Source organism: Moschus berezovskii, chromosome 25, assembly GCF_049115385.1.
Source record: "Moschus berezovskii isolate FMDL1 chromosome 25, NW_MosBer_1.0, whole genome shotgun sequence".
In the NCBI taxonomy this organism is placed as follows: Eukaryota; Metazoa; Chordata; class Mammalia; order Artiodactyla; family Moschidae; genus Moschus; species Moschus berezovskii.
The window spans coordinates 6,596,777-6,609,249 of NC_142484.1; the positions used below are offsets into that span (position 1 = coordinate 6,596,777).

Genomic DNA, 12,473 nt, shown 5'->3' on the forward strand with positions numbered 1-12,473 from the left:
AAAATTTGCTGACATATTGAGTGCACTTTAACAGCATCATCTTTTAGCATTTTAAATAGCTCAGCTGGAATTCCATCACCTCCAGTAGCTTCGTTTGCAGTAATACTTCCTAAGCCCTACGTGACTTCACACTCTCATGTCTGGCTCTAGGTGAGTGACCACACTATCATGGTTATCCAGGTCATTAGGACTTTTTTGGTATAGTTCTTCTGTGTATTCTTGCAGATTCTTCTTAATCTTTTCTGCTTCTGTTAGTTCTTTACCATTTCTGCCCTTTCCCTTGTGGCTCAGCTGGTAAAGAATCCGCCCGCAATGTGGGAGACCTGGGTTCGATCCCTGGGTTGGGAAGATCCCCTGAAGAAGGGAAAGGCTACCCACTCCAGTATTCTGGCCTGAAGAATTTCATGGATTGTATAGTCCATAGGTTCGCAAAGAGTCAGACACAACTGAGCAACTTTCACTTTGCACTTTGCATGAAATATTCCTTTGATATCTCCAATTTTCTTGAAGTGATCGCTAGTCTTTTCCAATCTATTGCTTTTCTCTATTTGCGTTGTTCTCATAAGAAGGCTTTCTTATATCTCCTTGCTATTTTTTGGAACTCTGCGTTCGGTTGGGTGTATCTTTCCCTTTCTCCCTTACTTTTTGCTTCTTTTCTTTTCTCAGCTATTTGTAAAGCCTCCTCAGACAAACACTTGGACTTCTTGCATTTCTTTTTCCTTGGGATGGGTTTGGTCACTGAATCCTGTACAATGTTACAAACCTCTGCCCACAGTTCTATAGGCACTCTGTCTACCAGATCTAATCCCTGAAATCTATTCATCAACTCCACTTTTCCAATCAAATCATAAGGGATTTGATTTAGGTTATACCTGAATGGCCTAGTGGTTTTCCCTACTTCAATTTAAGCCTGAATTTTGCAATAATGAGTTCAAGATCAGAGCCACAGTCAGCTCCAGGTCTTGTTTTTGCTGACTATATAAAATGTCTCTATGTTCAGCTGCAAAGAAAATAATCAATCTGATTTCAGTAGTGACCATGTTGTGATGTCCACATGTAGAGTGGTCTCTTGTGTTGTTGGAAGAGGGTGTTTGCTCTGACCAGTGTGTTCTCTTGACAAAACTCTTAGCCTTTGCCCTAGTTTATTTTGTACTCCAAGGCCAAATTTTCCAGGTACTCCAGGTATCCTTTGACTTCCTACTTTTGCACTCCAGTCCCCTGAGGAAAAGGATTTTCTTTCTTTATTTTTTTTTAAACCATCTTGTTTTTGGTGTTAGCTCTAGAACGTCTCATAGGTCTTCACAGAGCTGGTCACTTTCAGCTTCCTCAACATCAGTGATTTGGGCATAGACTTGTTTTACTGTGATGTTGAATGGTTTGCTTTGGAAATGAACCAAGATCATTCTGTTGTTTTTGAGACTGTACCCAAGTACTGCATTTTGGACTCTTGTTGACTCTGAGGACTACTCCATTTTTTCTAAGGGATTCTTGCCCACAGTAGTAGATATAATGGTCATCTGACTTAAATTCGCCCATGCCTGTCCATTATAGTTCACTGATTTCTAAAATGTCAATGTTCACTCTTGCCATCTTCTGTTTGACCACTTCCAATTTACCTTGTTTCGTGGACCTAACATTCCAGGTTCTTATGCAGTATTGTTCTTTACAGCATCAGACTTTACTTTCACCGCCAGACACATCCACAGCTGAGCATTTTTTCCTCTTTGGTCCAGCCACTTCATTCTTTCTGGAGGATTTCTCTGCTCTTCCCCAGTAGCATACTGGACACCTTCCGACCTGGGAAGCTCATGTTCTGGTGTCATATCTTTTTGTCCATTCATACTGTTTGGGGGGTTCTCGTGGCCAGAATACTGGAGTGGCTTGCCATTCCTTCCCCCAGCAAACCACATCTTGTCAGAACTCTCCCCTGTGACCCATCCATTCCGGGTAGCCATGCGTGGTATGGCTCATAGCTTCACTGAGTTACGCAAGCCCCTTCATCACAAGGCTGTGATCTATCTATGAAGGGACGTTTCTTCTTTATTCACACTCAGTCCATTCTGACCCCCCGGCAGAAACTTTGATTTAATTTAACTGGGTGTTAAATTTCGTTAAATTGGGTATCCTACAATTTAACTCCATTCTATCTGCCTTAAGATAGTGAGACCCCACAGGTTAAGGTTCCCAGTCGTGGGACTGGGTCTTTGTTGTATCACGCAGGCTCTCTAGGTGCAGTATTTGGGCTTAATTGCTGCATGACATGTCGGAATCTTAGTTCCCAGACCAAGGATTGTCCCCTGCATTGGAAGGTGGATTTTTAACTACTGGGCCACCAGGGAAGTCCCAAGATTGCCCCCAATTTATTTATTTTAAAAAATAATTGTATTTATTTATTTTTGATTGTGCTGGGTCTTCATTGCTGGGAGAGCTTTTCTCTAGTTGCAGCAAGAGGGGACGACTCTCTGGTTGTGGAGTAGGATTCTCTTGTTGCAGAGCACAGACTCTTGGGCACACGGGCTTCAGTAGGGCTCAGTAGTTGTGGCTTCCAGGCTCCAGAGCACAAGCTTAGTAGTTGCAGCACACAGGCTTAGTTGCTCCAAGGCATGTGTGATCTTCCCTGATAAGGGATCAAACTCCTGCATTGGCAGATAAATTCTTTCCCACTGAGCCACCAGGGAAGCCCCTGCCCCCAATTTAGATGCCAATTGCATCTAAATTCACCTGTGCTTCTGACCAACCAAGCAACCAGTGATAAGTTGGAAGTTCCCATAACCCACTCCTTGCGTTTCATCATTTGCAAAAATGGCTCACAGAACTCAGGAAAACAGTTTACTTATATGATTGCCAGTTTATTACAAAGACTACTTCAAAGGGTACAAATGAACAGCCAGAGGAAGAGGTTGTACAGGGCTAGACGTGAGGATGTGGCAAGGAGTTTCCAGGCACAAGACCCTCCCAGCAGCTTCACATGTTCACCAACCAGGAAATTCTCAGAACCCTAGCCTTTTGGGGTTTTATGGAGGCTTCATGAAATAGGTGGGGCTTCCCAGGTGGTTAAGTAGTAAAGAATCCGATCCTCCTGCTGATTCAGGAAATGCAGGAAACACAGGTTAGATCCCTGGGTCAGGAAGATTCCCTGGAGGAGGAAATGGCAACCCACTCCAGTATTCTTGCCTGAAAAATCCCATGGACAGAGGAGCCTGGTGGGCTACGGTCCATGGCAGAACAAAGAGTTGGACACGACTGAGAAAATGAGCACGAAAATGAGCATTAAGTAGGCATGATTGATGAAATCATTGACCATCAGTGACTCAGCCACCACTTTATCCTGCTTCTCCTCCCCAGAGGTCAGAGGTCAGGTGGATGGGTCTGAAAGTTCCAGTCCTCTAGTTATGTGGTTGATTTCCCTAGCAACCAGAACCCACAGGCTTTTAGGAACAACGCTTCATTAACATAAAGTCTCCAGTTGTTGAAAGGGGTTTGTTATGAATAACAGAAGACTCTCCTTTCACCTTTTTGGCTCTTGTCACTTAGGAAATTCCAAGGGTTTTAGGAGCTCTGTGCCAGAAACAGGAACAAAAGACCAACCTAGATTCCATATCCACAGCATCAACCAATCTGGTGTTGAAAATATATATTTTTTTAATTCCAGAAGCTTCCCTGGTGGCTCCGTTGTAAAGAGTCTGCCTGCCAATGCAGGAGACACAGATTCAATCGCTGATCTGGGAAGATCCACAACTAAGATCCCCTTAGTTGCCACAACTAAACCCGTGCTCCACAACTATTGAGCCTGTGCTCTAGAGCCCTGTGAGCCGCAACTACTGAGCCCAAGCACCGCGAGTACTGAAGCCCGCATGCCCTAGAGCCCATACTCTGAAATGAGAGAAGCCCCTGCCATGGGAAATCTGCACACTGAAACCAGAAGTAGCACCCACTTGCTATAACTAGAGAAAAGTCCACACAGCAATGAAGACCCAGTACGGGCATTCATTCATTCATTCATTATTTTTTTAATTCCAGAAAGTTCTGGGACTCCCCTGGTAGTCCAGTGGTTAAGACTACATGCTCCCAAAGCAGAGGGCACGTGTCCAATCCCTGGTCGGGGAACTAACATCCTGCATGCCAATGGCTCGGCCTAGTGACTCGACGTCTCCGTGTTCCAGTTTCCTCATGTATGAAGTGGGCATAATAACAGCACCTACACCTCATAGGGGAGAAGGCAATGGCCCCCCACTCCAGTACTATTGCCTGGAAAATCTCATGGATGGAGGAGCCTGGTGGGCTGCAGTCCCTGGGGTCGCTAAGAGTCAGACACGACTGAGCGTCTTCACTTTCACTTTTTCACTTTCATGCATTGGAGAAGGACATGGCAACCCACTCCAGTGTTCTTGCCTTGAGAATCCCAGGGACGGGGGAGCCTGGTGGGCTGCCGTCTATGGGTTCACACAGGGTCGGACAGGACTGAAGCAACTTAGCAGCGCAGCATACCTCGTAGGGGGCTACCCAGGTGGCGCTAGTGGTAAAGAACCTGCCTGCCAAGGCAAGAGACATAGCGGCACAGGTTTGATCCCTGCGTGGGGAAGACTCCCTGGAGGAGGGCATAGCAACCCACTCCAGTGTTCTTGCCTGGAGAATCCCAAGGACGGAGGAGCCTGATGGGTTACAGTCCATGGGGTCACAAAGAGTAGGACACGACTGAAGCGACTTAGCAACAGCAGCAGCAGAGATGAGAGGCTGTTTTGTAGATACAGCCTGTTTTCCTCTTCTTTTTTCTCATCAGGGTATTCTAGGCCCAAGGCATGAAGTGCAGACCAGGGCCTCTTCCATGTGCTTTACCCGAATTAATTAATTTCCTGTGAGGTAGGTACTATATTTAGCCCCATGTTACTCCTAAGGACAGGAAGCACAGGGAAGTTAATTACTGTGCTCCACCTTTTATGACAAGTAAATCAAAAGAGCCTTCTTGGGTCCAGAGTCTGGATAAGGCTAATGAAGCCGAGTGTTATAAAGAACTTGACAGACATCAGAGGCAGGAACAATCACACTTAATTAGAGGGAGTCCAACATGAATTCAGAATTAAAAATAGATGTGTCTCACAGTTTACCATGTGGTTTTACATGGATTATCTCATTTCAGTAGAGGAGGCAGTACAGAACTGTGGCAAACAGCACAAGGTCTAGAATCAGATAATCCTGATATTGTTTCCCAGCCTTGTCACATACCAGTTATATGTTTGGGGGCCTCTTTTAGTGCCTCAATTTCTCATTTGTAAAGATTTTTACCATCTGAGCCACCAGGGAAGTCCCCATTTGTAGAATATAATAAAACAATTTGTCTCATGACATTGTGAGGATTAAATAAGATAATAATACCCTTAAAGCAGTTAACAGGCTTTCCAGGTAGCTCAGGGGTAAAGAATCTACCTGCCAATGTAGTAGCTACAGAAGATGCAGATTCGAGCCCTGGGTGGGGAAGATCCCCTGGAGGAGGAAATGGCAACCCACTCCAGTATTCTTGGCTGGAAAATCCCCTGGACAGAGGAACCCCATGGGCTATAGTCCATGGGGTTGCAAAGAGTCAGACATGACTGAGGACATAGTAAGTAGTGACCTAAAGCAATTAACACCGTGCCTGGCACATACCAAATGCTAAAAAAAAAAAAAAAAAAAAAAAGAAGAAGAAGAAAAAGAAAAAGAATAAGATGATGTGATAGCTTATTTTACTGGACATAGGTGATGTATCAAATATGTTCTGGGCCTCTTAAGCCTCACAATAGCTCTCTGAAGGTTTTTTCCTTATTGTATAGTGAAGTGCACCTGCTGACTAGGTATACTAAAGCACTTTGCTCATTCAATCCTCACAGCAATCCCAGGTGTAGGTGCTACATATTATAACCCCCATCGTACAGAGGGGGATACTAAGCATACGTTAAATAACTTGATCAAGCTCATAGCCAGCAAGAGAAGCAAGCAGGCGATTTGTTTCCAAGGTCCGTGCTCTTAACCATATTCCCTTTCAGCAACAAGTGAGGAAAACAGGCTCAGAAAGTGAAGAGATTTCCTAAGGCGGACTCCAGGCTATTTTTTTTTTTTTTAACTCAGGGATTACCACCAAATCCAGCAGAGGGCGCCCCAAGACACCGCAATCTGTGGGATTGGCATACTAGGTCAAAACTACCATACCCACAATGCAGTGCGGGCATTAAGGTCCCCTTCCCAGCTTGGCCGTCTGAGGTCTTGCCTGTGTACTCTCCAGAAGGAATATGTGTATCTGAGCCATTCGAGTCCTTCCTTAATCTTAAGGTAGCACGTTAAAAGTTTTTTCCGCTTCATCTTATCCTTGTCTTGCCATTTGGAGGGCGGAAGGATTGAATCAACATTGCTATTTGTCAGCTTTATTTGTCTTACCCTAACGTGAGGACCCTTGACCTTTAACCCAATATGGCGGCGCGCAGAGCCCCCCTCTTGGTGTTGATCTGAGGTTAACTAAGCCCGGGAACTCCGCATCATGTCGAAGCTAAGCCGGGCCACTCGGGCTCTCAGGAAGCCCGAGGCCGAAGGCATGATCCGGACCATCGTGCGGGCAGGCCAGGCCATGCCCGGGCCCCCTCTCGGCCCCATCCTGGGTCAGGTGCAGCCGCGGCAGAAACCAGGCGTGGGAGGCGCGGGAGGGTTGGATCTAGTACGAGGGTGAGGGGTGCGGACTGGGGCAGGGCGGCCTCGTCTCATCCCCCGGCTCTGCTGCCCAAACACTTTATGTCCTAGGGTTAGTTATACCACCTCCTCGAGGCTCACCTTCCTCCTTCCTTCGTCAGCGGGCTGTTGAAAGGATAGAGAGGTATGAAGCACACGAATCATCTGGCACATAAAGCGGTAGTTGAATGTAGGTAGAGAGAAGATGATGGCATCTTTAGAGACGTGAAGACGGAGGAGAGAAGGGATGGAGCCTTCTGGGTGGTAGGAACGCGGCCCTTCCTCCCCACACTTACCTCTATGCTTCCCTCACAGCGAGGCGTCTCCATCAACCAGTTCTGTAAGGAGTTCAACGAGAAGACCAAGGACATCAAAGAAGGCATTCCTCTGCCTACCAAGATTTTTGTGAAGGTGCGGAGTCGGCACTCTGATCCCCAATTTCCTTATTTTCCCCAAGGGCTGGAGCTGGTCACCTGGGGTTGCTACTCGGCTCCCCGCTTGAGGCAAATCTCTTTAAAAAAATTTTTTTTAATTTTGTTTACTTGGTTGCAGCGGGTCTTAGTTGAGGCTTTTTGGCTGTGCTGGGTCTTGGTTGCTGCCTGCAGGCTGACTCTCGTTGCGGTGCTCGGCTTCTCTTGTGGAGCGCGGGCTCAGTGGTTGTGCACAAGCTTAGGTTGGCATGTGGAATTTTCCCTGACCAGGGATCGAACCCGTGTCCCCTGCATTGACAGGCAGATTCTTAAGCACTGGACACCACCAGGGAAGTCCCGCATCTGTTCTTGATGCCCGGCAACCCCTTTCCCCTTTTTCACAGTGGAGACTAGACCATATCTTTCCTGAGTGCACTCTGCCGTGTTGCAGATCTTTTTTTTCTTTTGTCCCTCCAACTTGCCAGGGCTTCCAGAGCAGAGTTGGACCTGGAATAGAGGTGACAGGGACATTTGTTAGAAGTTTATTTTTCCTGTGGTTTTATGGTCAGTTAAAGGGACACCATTGGAAGGTGAGCTGAGGTGGGGCGGGCAGGAAGTTAGTAGTTCCTATTGGAGAGTTGCAGGGACAGGGGAGCCTGGTGGGCTGCTGTCTATGGGGTCGCACAGAGTTGGACACAACTGAAGCAACTTAGCAGCAGCAGCAGCAGGGCTGGGGCATCAGGCTTAGGGCAGGCAGGAAGATTCTCATAACTCTTTTTTTCCCTTAAGCCTGACAGAACATTTGAAATAAAAATTGGCCAACCCACTGTTTCCTACTTCCTGAAGGCCGCTGCTGGGATTGAGAAGGGGGCCCGGAACACAGGTAAGGGGCAGGGTGGGCATCTGTGCTTCTGGGGGCTCTGGAAGGAAGCAGTGGCTCCTGAAGGCCTGCTTGTGCTTTGCTTCCAGGGAAGGAGGTGGCTGGCCTGGTGACGCTGAAGCACGTGTATGAGATCGCCCGCGTCAAAGCTCGGGATGATGCCTTTGCCCTCCAAGATGCGCCCCTGTCCTCTGTCGTCCGCTCCATCATTGGCTCTGCCCGTTCCCTGGGCATTCGTGTGGTGAAGGAGTGAGTATCTGGGGAAGCTCAGTGTGAGAGAAGGGCCTGGAAAGTTCTTGACTCTGGGACAAGGCTGAGGTCCCACTGAGTGGGAGAGTCAGCATCTGTGTTAAAGGATCTTAGATTCTCATTCATTCATTTGGAATATAATTGTTATGCACCCAATGTGTATGAGACTGTTCTGGACACTGGATACAGTCTGGAAGGAGGTAGCCATGCTTGGCCTTGCTTTTAAAGAGCTCCCAGTCCAGAGATGGAGGCAGATCCATAATGGAGCATTATACTGCTGGATGGTCAGCCCTGATAAAAGAAACCACAAGCATCTTGAGAACAGGGAGTAGGGTTCCTGATTTTGCCTGTGTGTCAATGAAGGCTTTGCAGGGCAGTTGACATCCAAGCAGAGCCCTGGGAAAGGAGGTCAGGGACTCGGGACAAGCATTCCAAGAAGTGGAAAAATCCCTGTGAAGAATGTCAGGTGGAAAGAGTGAAGCAGAGAAGTTCGGTGTGATCGGGGTGTATGTATCACACTAGAGATAGAGTGGGACATGGTAGGAGGTGAGGCGAACAGGATCTAGTTGGTTCTCAAATCCAGACCTGATCCTGAGGCCAACAGCGGGCTCCTTCTGGGGCTTCGGAGACCTCAGGACGGTGAGATGTTGGGGGGGAGAGCGTGTGGCCCTCACGCCAGTGGGGGTAGCGCTCAGCCCTCCCCTGGCCTCCTGCTGCTGATGTCACACCCCTGGCAAAGGCTGCTGGTTGCTTATTTCCCAAGAAGAGCGGGGTGAGCATAGAGCAGCGGTGGAATTTACTTTGCTCAGATCTTTACTTGCTCTGGGAATACAGCAGTGAGCGAATCTGATCCCTGCTCTGAGAGACGTACACATACCACCTGATGACTTCTTTGTACAAAATGTTTTTGGGCTCAGAGAACGGGCAGGTTAATCTGGATTGGGATTTAGCTGTTCTAATCCTCCAAGGATAAGGAGGGATTTAAGAAAATAGTAAAAGGCAGAGGTGATGGCAGAGTGGCACTCCTGGCAGAGAAGAGAGATGAGCTAAGGTGTGGGGGCTGGGAGGGTCTTCCCTATAGCTCAGACGGTAAAGAGTCTGCCTGCAATGCAGGAGACCTGGGTTCGATCCCTGGGTCTGGAAAATCCTCTGGAGAAGGCAGTGGCAACCCACTCCAGTATTCTTGCCTGGAGAATCCCATGGTGGGCTACAGTCCATGGGGTCACAAAGAGTCAGACTAAGCGGCTAACACACACACACACACATATGGGGCCTGGGACGTCCAGGAGCAGGGAGGGGCTCTGGGACAGCGACGTGGGTGCTGTGAGCTCCCACCCGTGACCGGCCCCTCACTCACTGTTTGTTTCTCTGTACTTGCAGCCTCAGTTCAGAAGAGCTGGCAGCTTTCCAGAAGGAGCGAGCCCTGTTCCTGGCTGCTCAGAAAGAGGCGGATTTGGCAGCCCAGGCAGAAGCTGCCAAGAAGTGACTCCTGTCCCCCAGCCTCTAGGATTTTGAAGGGGGCCAGTTGAGAAAGCTGTGCCCAAGGGGAGGAAGAGAGGTCACACCAAGCTGATTTTATCTTTCTGACTTTAAATTATGTATGGCTCTATCAGAGGATCAAGCCTGAGTAAACATGTTTTGTCACCCACTTTCAGTTTCTGCTTTGGGACCCCAGGGAAAGGAACGGTACTGACGGTAGCCACCACGGACAGACGTTAGCCCCCCTGGGAAGTAGGAGTTTCTCAGATGTGTAGTCTGAGGTTCAGCCAGGTAGACCAACTTGCCCAAGTTCTGACCTGACAGAGGGAGGAGAAAATCTTGTGTTTTCCGCCTTCCTAGAGATGAGAGAATGGACAGAGCGGGCAGGGACTGTGGATGTTGGGCTTGCTTCCGTCAGAAAGGCTTCCTGTCTCTGGCGGACTCGCAGCCTCAACAGAAACAGGCCCTTTTGAAGACTTCAGATCACCGCCCCAAGCAGGGTTGCTACACAGAGTGCCCTGGATCCCAAGGGCTGCCTCAGACCTGTCTGTTAAACTGACCCTGACTCAGAGTCAGGTGATACCAAAATGTGAATATTGTGGGGTTTATGGCTACAGACCTGCAGAAGAAGCAAAGCATCAGTAGGTTCCTGCCTGCAGTGGGAGAAATTCTTGGAACCTGGCCTTTTGTTTTCCTATTAGTCATAATACAATGGACTCTTGTCCTCACAGAAAAGAGAGGAGTCTAGGGAGAAATGGAATTCACATTTACCAAGCACCTGTTATGTGCCAGGCACGTGGTTTTATACCAAGAAGATTTGGAAAGCTTAGAAAAAACCCTACAGGAAAAAAAAAGCCTCAAGTAATCCCCCCCCCCAGATGAGACTCCTGCCAGTATTTTGCCATTTATCTTTTCTATTTTGTTTTTTCTTTATATGTAATGCTTTAAGAAAAACAAATTTGATTCATATTCTATATACTGTTGTATTCTACTTGTAGCTTGGGAATTATTTAGAATACGTTTTCATTATTTTCTTAAAACAGTTTTTAATAGCTACTTAGTGTTTTGTCTTTTTTTTTTTTTAACTGACAATACCTGTTTTGTCTTATGAGTAGACTCCTGTTTAGTTACCAAGGCCTAAACTGTTGGGTAGTTTGTTGTTTGCATAAAAAAACCAACCAACAAAAAAACACACAGCCCTCTGATGAACATCATTTGGTCCTCTGCTTCAGGATCTCCTAAAACTGCAATCAGTTGTATCAGCTGAGGCTGTGGTCTCATCTGAGGCTTGCCTGGGGAAGGATCCACTTTCAAACTCACGTGGTTGTTGGCAGCATTTAGTTCTTTCTGAACTGCTGGACTGAGGGCCACAGTTTCTTGCTGGTTGTCAAGTCAGGGGCCACCCTCAGTTCCATTCTCCCAAGCTGTATAGTCTTAGGCAAGTTACTTATCTACTCTGTGACTTAGACGCTCATCTATAAGATAGGGAAGATAGTGCCTATCTCAAAAGGTTGCAGGAATAACTCCATATATGGTCAATTAATTTAGGACAAAGGAGCCAAGAGTATTCAATAGGGAAAGGCCTTCAATAAATGGTGCTGGGGAAAGTGGACAACCACATGCAGAAGAATGAAGCCTTAGAAATTAATTCAGACACTTCCCCGGTGGTCCAGTGATTAAGACTGCACTTCCAGTGTAGGGAGCGGAGGCTCGATTCCTGGTCAGGAAACAAGATCCCACATGCTGCAACTAAGGTCCTGCAGGCTGCAACAAAGATCTTATGTGCTGCACCTAAGATCGGGCACAGTCAAATATTTTAAAAAGTAAAAATTCAGAGTAGATCAAAGACTTGAGCATAAGACCTGAAACCATAAATCTAGAAGAAAACATTGGTTTTGGCAATGAGCTTTTTGATTTGATCTCAAAAACAAAGGCAACAAAAGCAAAAATAAACTAACGGCACATCAAACAAAAACTTCTGCACAGTGAAGGAAGTCATCAACAAAGCGAAAATGCAACCTACAGAATAGGAGGAAAAAATGTTTAAATCATATATCTGATGAGGTAATATCCAAAGTATGTAGAGAACTCATATGACTCAGTAGCAAAAAAAAAAAAAAAAAAATTGAGCATACACCTAAACTCTAGTATCATTCCAGAACAAGCAGGTCTCTCCCTGCACATCTCCTTTGGCCACTGCGGCGCTTCTGTTTTTTTTCAGCGTAACACTTAAATCATCTAAACAGACTCTCTATACTTTTCATCTCCCATTCACTCTTTGCTTAAAACATTCTTAGTCTTGTGTCTATTATTAAATACACCAACGACAATCTCTCTTTGGCTTAGAGTCAGCCTGATCTTTTTTTTATTTACATTCTCTCCACCTTTTTCTATCTTTATGAGAGACCACCCAAATCTTACTCCCAGTGGGTTCCCTCTGCCTGGACTAAGTCCAATCAGCCTGCACCTAAAATGGGAAGGTATCTCTAGGGAGGAAGACATCTGGTGATCATCAGCTCACACATGAAGGGCTCTTTCCTCTGTGGAACTTTAGTTCATCTGGTTCTTGTTTTTTCTACGGCTCTATGATGTCTTTGGCAACATGAGTTTTATTAGGGAGAATGGAACTAAGGGTGGCCTCTGACTGACAACCAGCAAGAAACAGGCTCTCGGTCTAGTAAAATTTGAGTTTTACAATCTATTAATGCTTTTCTAGTTATCAGAATGGAACATTGGGTAATAAACTATCACACTTAAGTAAC

At 46.6% G+C, this 12,473-nt stretch overlaps 1 protein-coding gene across 1 annotated transcript; it reads left to right on the forward strand.

The window, feature by feature from the left end:
* The first annotated feature begins 6,418 nt into the window (after positions 1 to 6,418).
* On the forward strand, positions 6,419 to 9,880 carry MRPL11 (mitochondrial ribosomal protein L11). The gene is made up of 5 exons (XM_055415461.2): positions 6,419 to 6,631; positions 7,009 to 7,104; positions 7,893 to 7,986; positions 8,073 to 8,232; positions 9,613 to 9,880. Exons 1-5 carry the CDS (start codon positions 6,509 to 6,511, stop codon positions 9,716 to 9,718), a joined length of 579 nt encoding a protein of 192 aa, XP_055271436.1. The 5' UTR covers positions 6,419 to 6,508; the 3' UTR covers positions 9,719 to 9,880.
* The last annotated feature ends 2,593 nt before the right edge of the window (positions 9,881 to 12,473 follow it).